At 36.1% G+C, this 20,063-nt stretch overlaps 4 protein-coding genes across 6 annotated transcripts; 3 read left to right on the forward strand and 1 right to left on the reverse strand.

Annotated features, from left to right (window-relative positions):
* Window positions 1-320: 320 nt before the first annotated feature.
* LOC114524595 (pyrroline-5-carboxylate reductase 3-like) lies at window positions 321-2,546 on the forward strand. Its single transcript, XM_028545729.1, has 5 exons — window positions 321-464; window positions 889-1,068; window positions 1,462-1,603; window positions 1,761-1,969; window positions 2,171-2,546. The coding sequence occupies exons 1-5, from the start codon at window positions 321-323 to the stop codon at window positions 2,312-2,314; spliced, it is 819 nt and encodes a 272-aa protein (XP_028401530.1). The 3' UTR covers window positions 2,315-2,546.
* Window positions 2,547-3,428: 882 nt separating this feature from the next.
* Window positions 3,429-7,792, forward strand: LOC114524596. 2 transcript variants are annotated; one of them, XM_028545730.1, is made up of 5 exons: window positions 3,429-3,784; window positions 5,921-6,001; window positions 6,082-6,192; window positions 6,576-6,635; window positions 6,927-7,792. In XM_028545730.1, the coding sequence occupies exons 2-5, from the start codon at window positions 5,947-5,949 to the stop codon at window positions 7,334-7,336; spliced, it is 636 nt and encodes a 211-aa protein (XP_028401531.1). In that variant the 5' UTR covers window positions 3,429-3,784; window positions 5,921-5,946; the 3' UTR covers window positions 7,337-7,792. The 2 variants fall into 2 exon arrangements, with proteins under 2 accessions (XP_028401531.1, XP_028401532.1); XM_028545731.1 differs by lacking the exon at window positions 3,429-3,784 and adding an exon at window positions 4,983-5,555.
* A 1,380-nt stretch (window positions 7,793-9,172) lies between these two features.
* On the forward strand, window positions 9,173-13,128 carry LOC114524503. Its single transcript, XM_028545601.1, has 5 exons — window positions 9,173-9,258; window positions 10,397-10,497; window positions 10,730-10,840; window positions 11,113-11,172; window positions 11,301-13,128. The coding sequence occupies exons 2-5, from the start codon at window positions 10,449-10,451 to the stop codon at window positions 11,699-11,701; spliced, it is 621 nt and encodes a 206-aa protein (XP_028401402.1). The 5' UTR covers window positions 9,173-9,258; window positions 10,397-10,448; the 3' UTR covers window positions 11,702-13,128.
* Window positions 13,129-16,305: 3,177 nt separating this feature from the next.
* On the reverse strand, window positions 16,306-19,045 carry LOC114524579 (cannabinoid receptor 1-like). Of its 2 annotated transcripts, none has more exons than XM_028545700.1 (2): window positions 18,739-19,045; window positions 16,306-17,453 (listed from the first exon to the last, which is right to left on the reverse strand). In XM_028545700.1, exon 2 carries the CDS (start codon window positions 17,451-17,453, stop codon window positions 16,389-16,391), a length of 1,065 nt encoding a protein of 354 aa, XP_028401501.1. In that variant the 5' UTR covers window positions 18,739-19,045; the 3' UTR covers window positions 16,306-16,388. The 2 variants fall into 2 exon arrangements, with proteins under 2 accessions (XP_028401501.1, XP_028401503.1); XM_028545702.1 differs by lacking the exon at window positions 18,739-19,045 and adding an exon at window positions 17,700-17,814.
* Window positions 19,046-20,063: the final 1,018 nt, after the last annotated feature.

The following is a 20,063-nucleotide window of genomic DNA, read 5'->3' on the forward strand; positions in this document are numbered from 1 at the left end:
TATTGTTATAAAATTAAGAACAACCTTAAAAAAGATGGATTTCAAGTTTACACTTACAAGCTATGTGCAAAGATGTAAAACATCCTTCTATAACCCGTGTATCAAAAATAATTTTTCATTTTGACTAATAAGTATGGAAATAAGCCATATGGCCCCTTAGCCTCGTTCTCGTGTTATGGCTTATTTTCAGATTTATCGCTCAAAACAAAAAAATAATTTTTCATGAATGTGTTGAAGAAGGATGTTCACATCTTTGCACGTGGCTCGTGAGAGTAAGACTTGAAATCCGTGTTAAAAAGTTGTGACGTAATTATCTCAATATGGCGGGCAATGTAAAGGTTGGTTTTATTGGAGGGGGTAAGATGGCTCAAGCCATCGCTTCAGGATTTCTTTTATCTGGCCTTGTAAAACCATCTGATATCATAGCAAGTGCTGCCACAGAAAAGACTCTCAATATCTGGAAAGTATGTTTTATCTGCAACTGTTTCAATTTTATTTTACTATATTAGTTACAGATACGTATCTTTAAACATGAAGGAACACGTGAGTCAGTCTGCCCAAGTCGGCAAGTCCTGCCGCTGTTGTGGGACCGCCTATAAGAAAAATTATTGTAGGAGATTCTTTTTCTTACATTACGTATTAGATGTACAGTGATTTATTTAGAAAAAAAACAAGTAATTTTTTCAACGTTTATTTCATGTGTGCCCATTGCCCAATTGACTTTGGGAAAGAAGTTGGTACGTACGTAGCCATTAAGAAAAGGGCAAATCCCAGATTCCCAGGAGGATGCACCACTATGATTGGTGCTCACCCAAAAACCTAATAAACTGTGCGAAAGAGAATAGGAGATTATTGCTATTTTACTAGTGTGATTAACTTTGTTTTAAGGAATGGGGTTGTGTAACCTCATTTAGTAATAAAAGAGTGGTGGACACATCTCAAATGGTGTTTATTGGGGTAAAACCTCATCTTGTATTGCAAGTTCTGAAAGAAATACATGACAATGTCACTGGTCAACATATAATTGTATCTGTTGCAAATGGCATCACCACAACAACATTTGAAAAGGTACACTAGCTATGCGCATTAATTCTTATGACTCACATGAGTTAATTATCCCAAGTCCAAACCGAAATATGCAACTGGTTTGAAAAAATTAACATTTTCGTTTTTACAGTAACTGGAATAGAAGCGTTGACAAAAATGCTAAGCAATTCATTTGCTTATATTTTTCTGTTGATTTACAGAGTTCATCAATTTTGTTTGGGAATTAACTCCTTAATTACTATCTGTTCATTGATAAGAAACAAGAAGCGAATTGAAATTTGATTGGTTAAAAAAATGCCCAAGAAGAGTTGCTCAAAAACATTTTAAATAAACAGTTGAAAAACATTTTGAATAAGCAGTTGAATGGTTTCTCAATAACAAAAATCAGGTTCATATTATGTATTTATGTTTTAGAGTTTGCCTGTTGGTACAAGTGTTATTCGTACATTACCCAACATGCCTTGCGCAGTACAGGCTGGTATGACAGCTTTTTGTCGAGGGAAAAATGCAAGTGATGCTGATGTGACATTACTTGATGAATTGTTAGTAGCAACAGGTGAACTGGTTTTTGCGTGATGCTGTTCAAATCCTTAGTAATAGAATTTACATTTTGGCAGGCTAGTCTGTCTAATACTTTACTATATGAGATTAATTGTCAGTTAAAGATACAGTCAGTTACATCCGAACTTACTGTACTTTACCTTTATCTACAGGGGTGTGTAAGGAGGTGAAAGAAGATTATCTTGACATAATCTCAGCAGTCAGTGGCAGTGGTCCTGCATATATTTATATCATGATCAGTGCATTGGCTGATGGTGCTGTGAAATGTGGTTTGCCAAGAGATCTTGCACAATTACTTGCTGCAAATATGGTTGGAGGTGCTGCAAAGATGGTGACTCAAAGTGGTAAACATCCAGACCAGGTACGATTCAGCAAAAAGCTTCCCTGTTAGTGAAGAAGGTAGTTGTTGTAGTTGATGAAGTGGGTTAAAAAGACTAACACTTTAGCAACCCAAAAACCCTTTTGAATCGATTAACAAGCCAGTTGAAAATTAGAGTTTTCGTGATGTAGCTTTTCCAGCACTGAACTCTAGTTATGGACAACGATACTATGTTCTTTTCAGTTAAAAGATGAGATTTGTTCACCAGGTGGCAGTACCATTGCTGCTATTCATGAAATGGAGAAAAACTGTTTTCGAGGCACAGTAATAAGCGCTGTTGAAGCGGCGGTTAACAAGAGTAAAGCGGCTGGCAGGGACAACAAGTAAACAAAGGATAATCAATATACCAGGCTTACGATTCCAGGAAATGCCATGGTATAGGTTGCAGAGTGCTTTTATTTACATCGCCATAAACGTCAATCAAGGCGAAAGTTTAATGATAGTAACTTAAGAGAGAGACCTTAAATTTTCTATTTTATTCCTTGAGTTTAGTTACGTGTTACCCCCCTCCCTTGCGCTTGAAAAGTCCAACCGTAAACATGTACAACCCGAATTATTAATTATAATTATTTGCAGTAATTCTCTCATATCTGATGTTTTCGGTGCCTTAACTAAGTGTGTGAATCACCTAATCTTAAAGCCCCGTACAGACGGGCAAGTTTTCCTTGCCAAGTTTTATTTGCTCGTGTGTGCGCGAAAAAATTAACAAATTTTCCTTGGCAAGGAACCTTGTTCAAAGCTGCCAGCTTTTCAACAAGGAAAAATGCTCGTGTGTACGGCCGTCAAGGAAAACTTGACAAGGAATTGCGCAGCACGGGACAGCGCAACAATCTTCGAGTCAATCGGGCAGGTTTTTGAAGTTTTATCATTTCTGTTTGTTTTGAGATTCGGTGATTTCGGTCGTTCGTTTACTCATTTTATCATGGCTCATATTATCGTAAAATAAACCCATATTATCGTAAAACTTGTCAAGAAAAATTGTCAAATCTTTCGCGTACACACGAGCAAATAAAGCTTGGCAAGGAAAACTTGCCCGTCTGTGCCTGTCAACGCTTTCGGAGAATCGTAACTTCTTCGATCAGCGTAATCATCCCCGCTTTGCTGCATGCAACAAAAGTTTACATATTAATTTCAAAAAGGCAGTTTGATTTTCTCTACGACTAAGTCACTTTGCACTTGATCAGCAAACCGCATTGCCGCAAGGCAACAGAAGATGTTAAAATTGTCTTATTCAACACTTAGCCCAATTCAAATACGCGCAGTTCATTATTTACATACAAAACAAAAGCGGATGTATATGCACAGTCAGAAAAGATCAACTTCTTATGTGCATAGTATATAATATATCCCCTTGTAAGATGTGCGTTTTTTGTCTATATTCTGCCACTCTGTTTTCTAGTTCGCGGCTTCACTTTAATTAAATTACTAGTTGAAGAAAAAGCATTTTGATTGACAACGGTTTTGTGCCAAGCTAGTAGACATTCAAAACGTCTTAAAAGTTCTTGCAAAGTATAATTCCGTAAAGATAAAAAAGTCGTTCAATGAATAATAGTTTCAACGAATTTAAAATTAATCTCACATCCAGCTGGCCTAGGCTATTCTAACTTCTGATTGGTTTATGTCGTATTCTAAGTGAATGATTGGCCGTCGATGTTTTTATTATTATGCATGCAGCAAAATGAAGCTGAGGCATAGCCGTTATAGCATAGTACGAGCTAAAGCCAAGGTGTCAAACAGCAGCTAACTATACTAAAGATTTTCATTTGGTTTCGGAAACCCATTTCGTGCTGAGTTAAGGTAGGTTATCAAGAAAATTATATTTTATAAATGTTAAAAACGAAAATGCAGATCATGAGTTTGGCAGGCCAATTTACTGAAACAAAGCAGCTCCACATGTTTATATGCGATATGCGGTTTGATGTTGGTCAGTAATTATATATTCATCCAGCCCCCACATTAGTCCATATTTTAGTCTAGTATATATATAGTATGTGTACTGTAATCAATAATCATCGTGAGAAACCAAACCCAAATTTACCTGAGCACGATGGGACATTGCCTGCCTGTTTCTAGTTCAAACGCAAGCTGCGATGGCGATGCTTTGATAAGCACTCGGTGCCATCTGCGGGGGGAATGAGCGCACGCTTTTCAAATTGTACCTTGTGCAGCTATCGTTTTCGGTCAACAAAAAATAATTTACAATGTCTCTGCGAGATGATTCTTGGTTATATTTGGAGAGTAGCATTTCAAAATGTTCAGTTTCAAGCGATAATCCCACTTTTTTTCAATGACAATGTGGCAATAATGCATATGGAGTCAGTCATCACTGCACCCGGCCACTCGTGCATACACCTTTGTCTCTGACAATCCTCTAACTTGTGATCATCCTTGATCCTTTAAGCGGAAAATATCACCTCATATATATATTAGACACATCACATGCGTATTGGTTATAATGTCCAAGGTGGAAGAGCCTGGTCTGCGAGGTTGAATATTACGGCTATAATTCTTCGGCTTTGCCTTTGCGCAGATGCTGTCCTTTTATGAATGATTGTATAATAATTATATCGTATATATATTTTTTAATTACATATGCATTAATGTCTAAACGTGCATATTTACAAAAATATTTGTAATACTTGGTATTGTATATGTAAAAATTATTATATGAAGTTCAACGGCCCGGGTAGATTCTCTAAAAAGTTAAACATCATTAATCGTAGGTAAAGAAATGGTTTGAATGCTTGTCACGAGCATCTATTGTTTATACAGCGTACTTGTCATTGTATTGATGCCATTTCGTCTTTGTCCTTTTTGAATGCATATTAATGACTTTGTTTTAAAGCATAATATTATCGACATATAAAATTGATTATTTTATATTCATTTATATATCTATACTCTACCGCAATGTTAAATGCCGTGGTAGCCTACACCATGACCATGTACTACTTATATAGACCTGGCCTAAGCGTATAGTATAGGCTATAGCTTTCAACTATATTTGTATTTAATTAAAGGGGCGAACTTGGAAGGTCTTGGCCCTTGCTTACAATATGATGATATATCCTGAAAAGTCCTAACTTCCTGACCTGTCGCAGTCTGTTTACACTGCAAGATTTAAATTCAAAGATCGGCCTTAAATATAGGCTGGTATAGTGTAAACATGTCCTAAACATGTCCTAATGATATTTTTCATGCACTGTTCTAAATCCTTTTTCGAATTTAACCTATATGGCTATAACCTCTAACTCTTCACCTTCTAACACTTAGTAATAATACTAAAATGCAATAATCTATATTTTAGGCTTTACAATTCTTTCTTATTTTTGGTTTGAAATAGTTTTATCACTATTTCGACAGCCAGCAGGTTGCGTAACAGAGATACGAAGATATCTAACATGATTTGTATTGTTCTCGCCATTCTTACCTGCAAATGCAGTGAGGCAAAATGTAAAAATTAACCTAGATAAGAGAAGTGCAGATCCTCAAAACGCACATACATTTATCAAACATGAAAATTCGTCTATAGTGAAGTATACTATCCATCCTTAATTAATTGTGCATGGTAAGTGTAAAACGTGTGATACTTAATGAATGCTTAATGCCATAATGGTAAAGGTGTCGATAAATACAGACTATTTTAAAAAACTACTCTACAGAAACATTTTCACACTTATTTTCACGGTCTTTTGTTTTACTTAATAGTAATCATATGAAATGAAATCATGACTATATTAGTACATTGTATAGTCGAAAGCTTGAAAAAAGTATGAAAATGTTTATGTTCGGAGATTACATAGTCTTGTGTTTGGATATAAATTATAGATATCGTTCATGCTTCATTGTACTTGTAGTTTAATAGTTCTTCGTTTCTTATTTGCCTTTAGCATCTTGCACTGGGTTTTTTTATGCACAAAATTTTTATTTCAGAGATATAGACGTTCTTGTGAAAGACAATGCCGGAAACAGAAAAATTAGTAGCTTCTGATCCAGAACGTGGAAATGATGGAGGTATTTTTTTCCCTAAATGAAGAATTATTTGTTCAGCCTAAGGGGTATGATAATGATTTTTTTATCAATACCGTGAATAGAAGGACCACCGAAGAAGAAATCGATGATCGAAGAAATTAAAGAAGCCAAAGGGAAATCAAAATCTTCCTACAGCTTCGCAAGGAGTTTTTGTGACATCATCTTTAGTTCAAGTATGTAACCTAACATTTTTTATCCACTGCTATGATATGCCTTATATTTTGAATTCTTTGCGAGTAATTCTACTCGAGATCATGGACGTAGCGAAGGGGGGTCGGGGGGGGGGGGGTGTTGCGCGGTTGTTGGGTTTGGTTGTGGGTGGTGCTCCCCCCAAATTAGTGTGATCAGATCCATCGGACAGGTGTAAGTGTTCTTGATTTCAAATCGAGATTTTATAAGGTCGAAACGTCTAGAAGTGTTTAATTTTTGTCTATATTATTCGATTGTTATACCTGATCTGCATCTGATGCGAAGTCGCCGTAAAAGACCACTTGCCGCTTCTTTGTTATATGTTGTATGAAGTATAGAATCATATTAAGAATGTCATTGTTTTTAGTAATTTGGACTATAATACTGGCGATTTTCAACATTATTCCTATCACTGTCATTATCATAGGTGAGTAAAATCATAAGTGTCTGTTTTGGTGTTTATGTTTTTTTCCAATTACCTTCGGCTTAGTGAGGTATAATGATACTGAATTATGAGGATCTTTGCAACGGCAAAATGGCGAAAATTAGCGCTATTTTGGACGGTATATAATAAGTGGTGTATATGTACCATAACTGCACTATACTGCGATAAATACACGCTTTCGATAATTGCGTCATTTGGCTTGGTAGCCTTGGTGGGACCGTGAGCCAATCGCCTTACGTCTTCACGGGTAAAACTGAATACTCTATGTTTTAGGTGCAACATTTTTGAATGACTGTCAGATTCAACGCATGATTCCTGTATTTCTCATCGTATTTGGCGCAGTCTATATAACTCGCTATACAATCGCCACTTGTCTTCGCTTTGGTTCAAGAAATGATGATGAAATCGCCACAGAAAGTGACACGGATACCTCACGATTCTTCAATGTTCTTCTTTTCTTCGTTGACCTGTTCCTCGTTGTGTGGTTCATTACTGGCAGCGTGTGGGTTTATGGCAATTACTCTGAAGTGCAGTATCATGATAGCTCTGCACCATCCTACTGTAATGGTGTTGCGTATCTGTTCGCATTCTGGTTCACTACCATCCATTACATCGTTCTCGGCATGTTTATGTTCTGTTGCCCATGCGTTATATGCTGTTACTACGGCACAGTTCAATATTGAATGAATCCAAGCTTAACTTTAAATGTTCCAGGTTAATCATCATTTCAAATCTATCTTAGAAATTAACGATAAAATTTATCATAACCTAAGTTCAGTTAGAAAGAACTCTAAAATTGTGTTGTTACATTTTCACAACTTCCTACATGTCTTGCTACTCAGCCTCTGGATTAAAAGTGGGTTATTAAATTAGTGATGAAGCAACTACGTTTATCAGATCGTGTACTTTTCCGGCTGCAAATCACTTCTGATGTATAATCATGATGAAGTAAAAGTGAGCTGCATGAAGTAAAGTGGTATACATGGTAAACCGTATGACTTGTTAAGCTGGTATCTCGCAGTTTGTTTATGTGTCTCGTTCATTCTGTCTGACATTTGATCGTGTCAGGCCATGATTGTTATTTACTGAGCACATGTATTTCATTGTCTCTTTTTTGATGCCATATATAAGCCTTGATTTCTCCTCATCTATTGCTAAAGATACAAAAATATTAAATTCAGTGCGACCTGGCTTGGCTATATAGCGTACAGCACTGTGCTGTGTATTGTACTGTGCTGCGTACAGTATTTGTGCACACGGCAACTGGTCAATATTGATAAGTAATTATTAATGGAAATTAAAATTTCGTGTAAAAGGACTTCTATCTGTAGCTATGCGGAGCTTCTCTCTCTGATATTTGTTTTTTGTGGGAAATTCAACAGAAAGAGGGTCTTGGGTCAGATTAGAGAGACGCAAGCAGAAAAAAAACTTACTTTGTTGGCTTGGCAAAGTATTTTTTACAACAGTTGACACGTGCCTTAAAGTGGCGTGTTTCTCAAACAACTTAACATCACGATTAATTTTAGAAAGATCCAGTTTTTTTCTAGTAGTAGTAATCCCTAACTTTAGTTTTCCTGCTAAACATCTGCTATTCATATTTATGCAGATCAGCATGTCATGCATTGAATTTACATAACTGTTGAATATAGCGTCTCCGTATCCCCTATTTGTGCTTCTCGTCCTGTGCTTCTCTGCCGTCATAATGATTATTACGTTGAATTAGCCGGTTTAAATGACATCATAGTATATTGTCGTTTTCATTTCATTGATGACGTTTTAATCAAATTCGAATCTGCATTCTGCATGCGTGTGATGATCGTTCATGGGGCGATGACGGCGCAAACGTTTTCTTCGATCTAATATCCTTTTTTTTTACTATCCAAATAATTTTCTCGTTTCTAAAACTTCCCTGGGCATTTTGTTCACTACATTTACTCCGAGACGTTTGGTTATAGTGCCCGCGGAAGATCGTTAAGTGGAAGGGGGGGAAGGGAAGATTCCAACTCAACTCCAACACAACCGTAAGTCCGTAACAAACAACAGTAACATAACGTAGTATTGTAGATTTCACCAGGGTTTGAATTATACATAAAAATTAGCCTTCTAGCAGTTATAAACTGACTATCAGAATCAAGACTGATATGTTGCAGCAAATGCGGCCACACGATTTAACGAAATATTTTTCATAGTGCCAGAATTAATATATAACCTTTTTCACAGCGCCAGAAAAATAAATACAATATTTACAAAATTATCACCGGGATCAGGCTTTAGTTCGATTGGCGTCACACAGAAGTTGCGCTGCCCTTGCATGCCAGTTTGAATTTCAAACCTTCGACCAACTATTTACCTTGGGACCTTGGCTGCAAACGAAAAATCTGTCACTAAAACTAAAACTAAAACTAAAGAAAAAAACTATTACCTAATATCTGCTTATAAAAACTTAGAGCACAAGAAAAAGCAGTGAACTGAGGAAAGTGAAAGTCGAGTTGTGGATGAAGTCGAGTAGTGCGCTGTGGAAGCACAGCCTGCAAGTGCCAAGTGTTGAGTGTTCTAAGAGATCAAATGCACGTCGAATGTTTTTCTTTGGCGACTCTTTAAATAGGTATGTAAGCAGTTTTTGTTTTGTACTTTTATGTATGTTTCATGTTGTTCAGTATAAAGGAGTCAGGTTCAGTTTATGTATGTTCGTTGTAGGCTTTCGGTTTGTATATATCCTTGATATTTTGATAAGTTACGATGTAATTTAGCCACCTAATAATTATTTGTTATTCTTTGTAATTTTTTGCAAGATATCCTTTGTAGCTAACGTTTCATGTAAACGTTATGTATACATTGGAGTAGATGAAACATTTATTTGTCGCAAGCTACTGATTGAAATATGGGAAAAGTGTGCTTAAAGCACTTTATTGTTTTGGTTTCATTATTATTTTAAATCGTAACTAATAATTCCTAGACATTTGTTTAAGTCCTGTCATGCATATAAAAATCTACTGTACGCTATGGTATGATATGACAAGATTATGAAATAGGAGCCATTTTGTCAAACTAGCTGATACAATCAAAATATCAAATTGTTTATCCTTCATGTTTGACATTGCACCATTTATCATTGTGAGCTTCAGCCTGCATCACAGCCTTTTAAGTTTTAAGTTGCCAGGTGACAGACTGCAATATTCAGACATTTAAACTGTTGAAAACAAGAATGTATTTTTATTAAAAAATAAATCCCGATTGTGAATCAATCCTGAATAAATCCTGATAATTATATCAGGAATCTTTAAACATTGTTGTAAGACATCATAACAAAATACTTGGCTACATAAATTGCATCATTTGCATGATTCTACAAAGGTTTATGAGCAATTAAAAAAGCATTATTGAATATTTATATGCCAAGAAAGAGGATTTTGTTTTGGTTTGGACATTTAGGTTTAAGGAAATTAATTGTATCCTGATTGATTTTAGATTGTGTGTGATTTTAAATGTGTGTCATGATAAGTGTGTCATGATAAAGAAAAAACCAAACTAGTGATTGTTAAACAAACACATTTCTCAAAGCCTTAGATTGCATGCATTGCCACTTGGTTTTCAATGTGACTACAGAACACAAGAGTAATAAGCATTTAGTCAATTATACAATCTATTCCAAACGATCTTACACCATGTCTGAACTGATAATTAAATTTCTTGTCGATAGCATGCAGATAGGTAGAATAATGTTAAAATTCTGTTCATTTTAGGTCTATTACACTGTACATGGTTTGCATCTGGATTGAGTTTTTCATATAGACAATGTCAACAAATGAGGAGGATGTCCCCCCAACCTATGAAGAAGCAGTTGGTAAGATTACACAATATTGTAAATGTTATGGTGGTAGTTTTATTATTTTATACATGTAATGAGTTTGCATAGCTAAGAGTTAATAAAACATTAAATGTATGCAAAAGTTCATGTTTCATTAACCTAAGGGATAACCTATTGGATATAAACTAATTTAAAGAAATAAATTCTGTATCACATGTAGAATTATAAAGACAGAGTGTTTAAGTTATATTGCAAATTTTTTATCCAGCTCCTCCCCCTTCCTATCAATCACTTTATGGAGAAATAAAAGATGTGAGGAGACATTCAGACAATTTTGCTGAATTTCTGGTCAAGATATGCTTTTTTTTTGCGAATACAAGTATGTTTTAGTTATTTGTCCCATCTACACAATTCCATATATTCAATAGGTAGAAAATAGCTTGACGTATTTTCTCCTTATGCACAACTGGCATGCATTTTTGTTTAAAGTTGCCCTTGTTTCATTTAGATTGCTTCGTTGGCTACTGAACAGTCAGCGAGTCATTGTCACTTTCAATCTCACAGCCCTTGTCAATTCATCCTAACACCTCCCCAATGAATATATTGTTTTACCTACTTAATTAATAGTACTGAAGAAATTTTGAATTTTAGTTGGGTTTGCAGTATTGCTTGGCTTTTTGTTGGCTATTCCAATCACCATGATTGTTATAGGTAGGTCGAACAGGACTTGCAAAGAAGAACTTATATTTTACCCTGATGTGATTACCCTGATTAAATAAAATTGATTCGATTTGAAATTGCTGAGGGATAATCGATTGCTAAAATAGCACTTTTTCCAGGAGCAAAATATAAAGACGATTGCCCAGGAGAAGATAAAATTCCAATTTATCTTATCGTTGCTGGCGCTGTCCTGATTGTCCGAAACCTCTCAAGTATGTGTTCACGTGCCTCTGAAAGAAACGAAGATGAAGACAACAGCGAAAATGAGAAGAACCCGATGCGGAAATGTTGTGACTCAATTCTCGACCTTTTCATATTTTGTTGGTTTATAACTGGCAACTATTGGATCTATCATATTAACAAGCCATCGTTTAACAAAAGCGACGATGATTATTGTAACAAGACTCTTTATTTGTTTGCGTTTTGGATTACAACCTGCACCTACATAATCGCTGGATTCCTTTGCTGTTGTCTGTGTTGTTTCGGAATATGCGTTGCCGCGAACTCTGACGATGATTAATTAGATGCAGTAGGTTCTCATTCGATTGCTATTATTACAGCTATTTAACAATTAGTCGCCGAAGGTGAGGTGATTACAAACCTATATTCTTGGCTTGTAATCACCGAGCCTGAGGCGACTAATTGTTTCAGTATAAATTTCGAGGTGTTTACAAATAATAATCAGTTGACTTAATTTCATAAAAATTTATTATTATACCTTAATTTCTTATTTGTAATACAACAACAATTAACAAATCTTCGTCGAAGACGTATTATTATATTTTTGCACAAGTGGATTGACAGAAGAACTGCATTTGTTCGCTTATAACAGCATAATACGTCAAATTTGACCAATCAATATGTAGGATTTGTTATATTTACTTGTGCAAAAATACAAAAAAGCTATAGTTTGTCACCGACCAGTGACTATCACTTCAGAGACAGTGAATTTTGACCAATCAGAATGCAGGAAAATCAATGGTCACCTCGAAATTTATACTAATGGTAGTTATGGTTTCTTGGTTATAGTATAGCCATAGGTACTCGCCGCTATAGCACACTGAGCACTCCCACCGAAAATATAGAATCAATTGATGTAAAAATAAGTTTACCGCTAAAAAAGAGGTTTCACAATTATGTTCTCAAGTGATTCCTGTCTTCTAGAATCTAACTGTAGCCATAAGCGCACGCATCGTTTATAGCTTGTGATTTTTTTGTTCTAAAACCACCTCGTGCAAAAAAAATGTGAAATGAAATTTCACTTGACAGGCATAACATTTTGAATATTTGGTGCATGCGTATAATCGAACGCGCGAAGTTTACTGATAGATTGCGATATTTTAGCGTTTAACTTTTAAGTCAGATTTAATGTGTTAGGATTTCCCGAGGACGAGGAGAGCTAACACATTAGTCTAAATTAATAATCTGTAGTAATAATCAGTGACCGTTTTCGTAGGGACGAAATTTATCCGTCTGGACAAATTTATAATTATAGTTTGTCTGTTCTTCGATATAGGGAAAACTTGGTTTGTCTGTCCTTTGATAAAGGGACCGGAAAAAAAGTTGAAGACATCCAAACGAATTACAAGTTGATTCGTCGTTTTAACGTCACAGGCACTAGACGAATAAGCTAAAAAATATGTTACAAACGAACCGTTATTCGCCAAAATTAATACGAAGAAAAAAATTTTAAGCTTGAAAATTTCATTACTCGTTTGTTTATTTGATTTATTTCTCATGAGTTCCAAATAATATAAATATAAAGTCACAGACGACATTATGCTTTCGCAGACGGATAATGCATCTCGTAAAAAAACGGCCACCATTCATAGTCATACCCTCAGTCCTCAGACATAGCCTCACAGAACTGAGCACATAAGTATTTTGAATTTACTATGTATAATGCTTTTATTAATTATTTAATAAACACCCAATGCAGTCATTTAATGGTTTATCAAGGTCATCTTACTAACGAAAAAGTATTAGCTACATCCATTCCTCCGTGTGCACGTTCCACGGTTTTAAATTTTGCCTCGATCGATTCCTGGAGCCGGTTGTTCGAACTTCGAAAGAACATCTTCAGACAGAATGACTTGGAAATAAAGTCGAAAATTTACAGTCTCAACCTGTATCTTGCTTGATTCATATTTTTGACTCTCAAGATGTCCTGTTTATTCGGAATTTGTTTTTTACTTTACTTTTTTAAATTGGTCATGTTTTTTGGTTTAAACGGTGGATAAGTTCAAAATGGAAAACAAAATGATCTATTTTTTGAAGCTGAGCTGACATATTTTGATGTAAATATAGTTCAGTTTTCAATGGAAGAACATATTTAATGCATGAGATGTAGTTTCAGTCATTCACAAGATGTATGACAGTATTTTTAAACTTTGGCTTATCCACCGTTTAAGATAAACGTCTTTCGAACAACTGGCCCCTGTGCTCTGTAGCCGTAGCCAACTGCTTCGATTTGACTTGCAAGAAATCACAGGAGTACTGTTTCTTACGCCCAGTTATGTTTTTAAGTACAATGAAAATTTCAGTGTGGCATACTGGCAGATTTCCACCGTGATGTATCCCGCAGTGTAGCGGCCATACAAAAAGCCAAATCCATATATCTTATTATATATAGACACACAAATTTTGGGTAAACTAATCTTAATTCAGTTAATCGTGTGATAATTATTGAGTCGAGACACGGAAATTGCAACCAGTGATCAAATAGATGCAATATTGTTATACCATCAATATTGACTATATTGTTACCACCATGTTAGCATCAAATAGATGCAACATTGTTACAATAAATGCATTATTGTTACCATCAATAGCCGCCTGAGCCGGTTTAGATTTTAGAACATGGACGTGCATGCGTCTAAATCAGATTGTCAGGAATGTCAACTAGTAATATTTAGGAGGAAAGGCCATTTTTTCCCATAGATATCTGTATCAGGCCATGTTACCATATTTTGCAACTATTAGACAAAAAGAGATTGCAATGCTATTAGGAATGGCATCTCTATAGTCATGCAAGGATCCCCATGGTCACAACAATCTGGCCCGCAAGGAGGGAATGTGTGCCACTCTTAATATTGCTGGAAATATACAAGCTTCGTCTGGTTGAATTCGTTGATGATATTGCAGTAATTTAATACTCAATACTCTTCTATTTTCTAAAAACGCTGAAAAGAATTTTCAATAAAATAGTTTATAACAAAATTTTCATGTTTTAACATCCGTGTGCATGAACTGGCTTGTTCCCTATAGTCCTGGACACAATCCAACATTTGGAGTTGACGACCGCAGCCATGGACCGCAGCCTGCATTTCAAAGCCTGTCTCACAAAACATCACTTACCCTTTCACTTTCATTGTTTCATGTTTTTTTTGTTATTCCAAGCCATTGAATTAATCAAATAGTATTTGTATCAAGTAAGTAAAGTAAGTCAAGTGTATAATTAGGAAACCAAAATGGCTGGTCCGAGTCGTTATGGTGTACAATTGTCACCATCAAATAGTTGTGAGCTGATAGTATCAGATAATACCAGGCAGGAGGAAAGGCAAAGGCAGTCTTCATCTGCGAATATTTGTGTAAGACCTTGTTATTATCTCTTACAATTCTTTGGGATGTGGCGACCTTCCGGTAACAACAGTCAAGTCAAAGAGATGCTATATAAAATACATTATATCATGACACTTTTGGTATGGGTGACATCGCTTGTGACTGTCTTGTCAGAAGATTTTATTCGTTACGGTTTTAAACAAAAACGAATACATGTTTCTGATCTATTGAACAGCATAACAACGGATCTTAATCTACTGTGTCCTTTTGTTTTCACCAAAATTTACTTCCAGCGTGGGCAGTACACAGACCTTGTACTGAGCGTACAAAATCTATCCGCTCAGTACAAGGCTCGATTGCATAAGAGAGCGCGAATCTATACGTGGATTTCTGTGCTACTTTGGTTCCTATCGGCAGGGTTTTTTCTATTCCAATGGAGACCTCTTTTTACAGCAACTTACCGATTTGTCCTTTATATTATTGTTATCATATACACGTCCGGGTGGTGGGCTGTTTGGCTTAGTATCTATGCATATGTCTGTGACGTACATCGACTGCAAATTGACAGTCTTATAAGCTGCATTCGCTCCAAGGAATCGAGTCCGACCGAGATTTTGTATAAGCAACAGCAAGTACGGAATTCAATTGACAGAACACAAAAGGACTTCAATTTTTTTATATCGTTTGCTGTGAGTTACCATGCTTTAGATATTTTGATCTTCAGCTTTGCATACTTTGATAATGCATTTGGAAAAAACTATGAAATATGGCAGTATGCTTGGGGAGTGTTCCAAGATTTTTTATCAATATTAATCAAGCTTTTCTCCCCGGCACTGCTAGCTGCTAAGGTACATTGCTCGATAAATGAGGCAGCAAAAAGGTGTGATGTCACCTCGACCAACGAGAGAATGCCTGAGGAGGATATGCAGTTATTTCAATTCATTGTCAGCAGTGAACCTGATATGGGTCTTAAAATTCTTGGTATCCGAATTACAGTTGAACTAGTGGGCACAATTCTCATAACCTCTGTAACAGTGGTGGTCACGTTTGTGACTTATGTTGTTCCACGGTTAATCAATTAAACAAAAATGCAGCAACAATGATGCTGAATCAACCTTAGTACCCAGGAAATATGCTATGAATTATTTTGCTGAAACGAGAGCACCGCTAATTCCACTTTGCAGAAAGAAAGCGGATTAAAGTGCGGTATTAAAAGTTAGTTAATTATTGTGACATCGTCTTCCAACAACATCCAATCAAATGTGGTATAACTATAACAACTGCTTGAAAAATGTCGACCTGAGGGCTTCCGTCAGTTGTAAGTTAGTAATAGCTTTCGTCAGGTAATACTTAATTCCTATAGGTCGTGGATTATCATCACCTGTGTCTGGCTGAACTTCGAATTTAAATTGAGTTCCAACTCCGGCGACCATCAAAAGAACATTCGATGGCATTTTTATATCAAAATTCAATCTAACCACCCTTAAACAACCGGTACCAGCACGCATTATAAGATTAATATTTCGATGTATTTAATACTAGCAACTTTCTACTGATTGTAAACTATTTAAGCATTAAGGCATTTTTCAAAATCAAAGGCTTTACATGGCGAAGCATAAAAAAATTTAACTATATATAAATAAGTATCACAACTTGCTATTTTGATTTATCACGACCGCCCTGTTACTTATTCCACAGTCCATTGCAGGCACACTTGGACCAGCGGTTCCAACTGTAGGTGGCGAACTTGCTTTCTTGAAAAACCGTCTAAAAGTGGCCTTTACCGAATTTCGAATCAATTGATTGCGATACATGTATATTATTGGATTGCAAAAAGAATTAGCAAGCAGCATTAGCCTAGCCCATGGTAGCAAATATGTTAATAACATCTCGGATACTCCTCTGACCAAAATAACTGCAGTTACTACTAACAAAGGCGTGTAGCAGAAAATTAAACAAAATAGCATTATAGCACATGTCATGCTTCCTTTGTGATCCACTCTAGGTCGACTTTCAGCCTCTGGAATGCGACTTGACTCAATTTTCTTCAAAAGACGAAAAATGCGGATAAACGCAGGTACTGCAAGAAAGTACACCACTACAACCAGGATTAAAATGGAAACACCAAGTGCGAACTCTAATGAGGTTTTTACAATCAAAAATACAACCGCAACCGCCCAAATTAACCAACTAAAGAGAGTTGCTTTTACCACGCCTGACGTTCGAACATACTTTCGGTACCAAAATGGTGCGAAAATTGCAACATAACGTTCAAATGTTATCGTTGTTATAGTTATAAAAGACCAGCCCATACCCAAATCTCCGCAGTTTAGAGCAGCTTCACTAAGCATACAGTATGCTTTTTTGTAGAAAGCACTTTTTCCGTAAAATAATTCGATCAATATCGTAGAGAGAAACAGTGGCATTGAAAATGTTCCAACGATTGCATCAGTAACAGCCAAGAATCCAATGAGAATGTGCGATGAACGCCAGAAGTTCCTATTTTTAAATATAGCAACGAGTATGATGATATTCATAAATATCGTGGGTAAGATGAGAATGCCGAGTACACCAGCAATAGTGACGCGACTTATAAAGGAGGCAGTATCGAATGAAGTGAAGTCTTGGGAAAGATTAAATGGAATATCACATTTGAAATCTCCTGAAGTGCTGTTGATGCGTTGACCAATTGTTCCATTGGAAAGCACCATCTTAAAATAATAAAGAAGTTAACGTTAACATAAGAAATAATTTTTTTAAGGCCCTGTTTAGTTTTTAGGAAAATCACAAACTCGTCGCTAACCCGAATGTAGTACAGTCACTGTGGGTACCCGACATTAACACACAATTATATGTTATACAGTTTATACACTCGGTAAACAGGCGGAAAATCATAATTACGGAAACCACTGGGTGGTTTGATTTGGTTTGATTGATAAAACTTGGTTAAAATTTACCTATTTAGTGTGTTTTACAGTTCACTGGCCTTGTGTTCTTTTAAGGTTGGTTATAATTTAGTCGTGTTTTAATAGCTTTGTGTTCAGACAACATCTGAACTCCCCGAAAAATCGAACCGGTGTCTTCCCATTGCCAATTGCGATATAAATATACACTTTATACAGCTGTAGGTAATAGGTATGCTGAAAGAGCCCCCCTACAGATATAGTCATAAATTATATAGTGTTTCCGCTTTGCATTTGCCTTCAGTTGCTGCGAGATCTAGCTACCTATTCTTGACTTTCCTATACTTAGTGCTGTTCCTGCAGGCTCCAGGAATACCTAAAGAACTAAGAAAGTGTAAGAAAGCCATAAATAGGGACACGGTAGCTACTAGATTGCATAGACTTATATAGATTAATATAATATTACATATTTCAAGAGTCAGCTTTTTTTATATTCAATGCATTGTAGTTTATATTTAGAAATAAAAATGTTTAATTGCTATTTTGATTGGCGCCAAGACGCCAAATAATTTTCTGCAAATATAAAGACTTTTTGTGCTTGACTTTCAACAGACATTATATTGATAAATGAAACAGACTGAAGCCAAAAATGATCCGGCAATTGATTGATATCTCATATCTCATATCAGTCTTATATCTCAAAGATTAGCTGTATGTAGAAAATTAGAAATTTAACCACGAATTTTTTTCGGAAATAATACCAATACAATCGCTATATATAAACTCTATGACGTATATCATTATAATGATATGGCCATATATTATAACTTTTGGATTCAGCATCTTCTATGGCGGATAAAATTTGTATCTCTCAATCCTCACGAGTTTGGGCTTGGCATGACGAGAATCAGAGGACGAGAATCTTTGAAATGAATTTACATGGACGGTCGAAATATATTAGCACCGATGCTGTGTATAATTTTCGTGCGATATTTACTGTGCTGCACAGCATATATAGATCAGTATATCCAACCGTACATCAATATATCCAGCACGACGAACGGGGTCATGTAAACTATATGAATGAACTCACCACAGTAAACCTGTCCAATATTCTTCCCAATTTTGATGCCAACTTGATAAGTTGATTGTCATGCGTGACCACAAAATAATTCGTTATAACAACAAAAATTCTCCTACAATATTTGACGTGAGAGATTTTTACCAATATCTTCAGTGCCCGCCATTAATTCACCATCTAATCCGACGACAGTGCTTTGTGACTGTGAGTTGTGAGTATCTGATACGTTTTAGAAAAGGAACATTAACAGTCGGAGGAAATTTAAATGACAGAGAAGAATATAAAGACTATGTCCACGTCTTCTACCTTTCGTAGGTAATTAGGTCCACCAATTTTATCATATTGAAGGATAATTGAGTTGAGTGTTTTTTAAGTGGTCGTGGGCTGCAATTTTAAAAACTTTTTAGGAGAGTTTATATCTCAAAGAATGTGGAAGTTTTTCAATGAGGTTGGCATAGGGAAGGAGGGGGGTAGTGGTTGCTACCAACAAGTCAAGTCCCCAGTTTACTATCCGTTTTAGGTTTTGAGAACTATCTATTGTAAAGTCATGAGAGGTTATAGTATGGCCGCAAGGCATTACCAAGTGGCACTATTTTTTTCCGCGAGGTGACTAGCTATAAGCTATGTAGCTATATAGTAATCTCCTGTACAGGGATTTGGATGGTACTTATTTCTCGGCTTATTTTATGCTTGCGCGAACAAATTCAACATGGTCGCTTTATTTGTGTTTCTGGAAGGATCTTTTCCATAATCTTTTCCACATAGAAGGATAGTGACGTAATTCGAAATATAAACCTCCTGTCGTGTGACGCTACCTCTGACACCTCCTTATTTCCTGCATCAGCTGCATCAGGATGTGACGATACTGTTCCACACCCATGTAGTAAGCGTCACGAATTCTGTGAACTACCTCGTATTGACAAAATATAAATTATTAACTATAGCTATTTCATTGGTTTAGAATTTGATAACGCAACAGTGAAAGCCGGTGAAAGTGCACTTCTGGGGTATTAATGTTTATCTTTATACATGATCGCCACACACACACCTGACCGGAGGTTTGGACAGCGCATGACGTCGAATTACCATGGGTGGCCCCGGGAACCGGGCATACGTAATGGACGACTTGCGCTTTAGACTAAATTTTGATGGAAATAACTAGAAGGAAATAAATCACCACAGCTAGAAAGTTCAAATGCAAAGTTCGGCTGCGAAATTTTGTAACTTTTGCAACTTCGCATGGCTATATTTTCCGTAATTTACAACAACTCCCAGCAAATTTTACTAATTTTAGTAAGCTTTCTCAGAAAATGTCCTTTTTATCGTCGATGTAGCCT

This window comes from Dendronephthya gigantea, unplaced genomic scaffold (genome assembly GCF_004324835.1).
Source record: "Dendronephthya gigantea isolate DGI-Jeju-01 unplaced genomic scaffold, DenGig_1.0 000031F, whole genome shotgun sequence".
Taxonomy (NCBI): Eukaryota; Metazoa; Cnidaria; class Anthozoa; order Malacalcyonacea; family Nephtheidae; genus Dendronephthya; species Dendronephthya gigantea.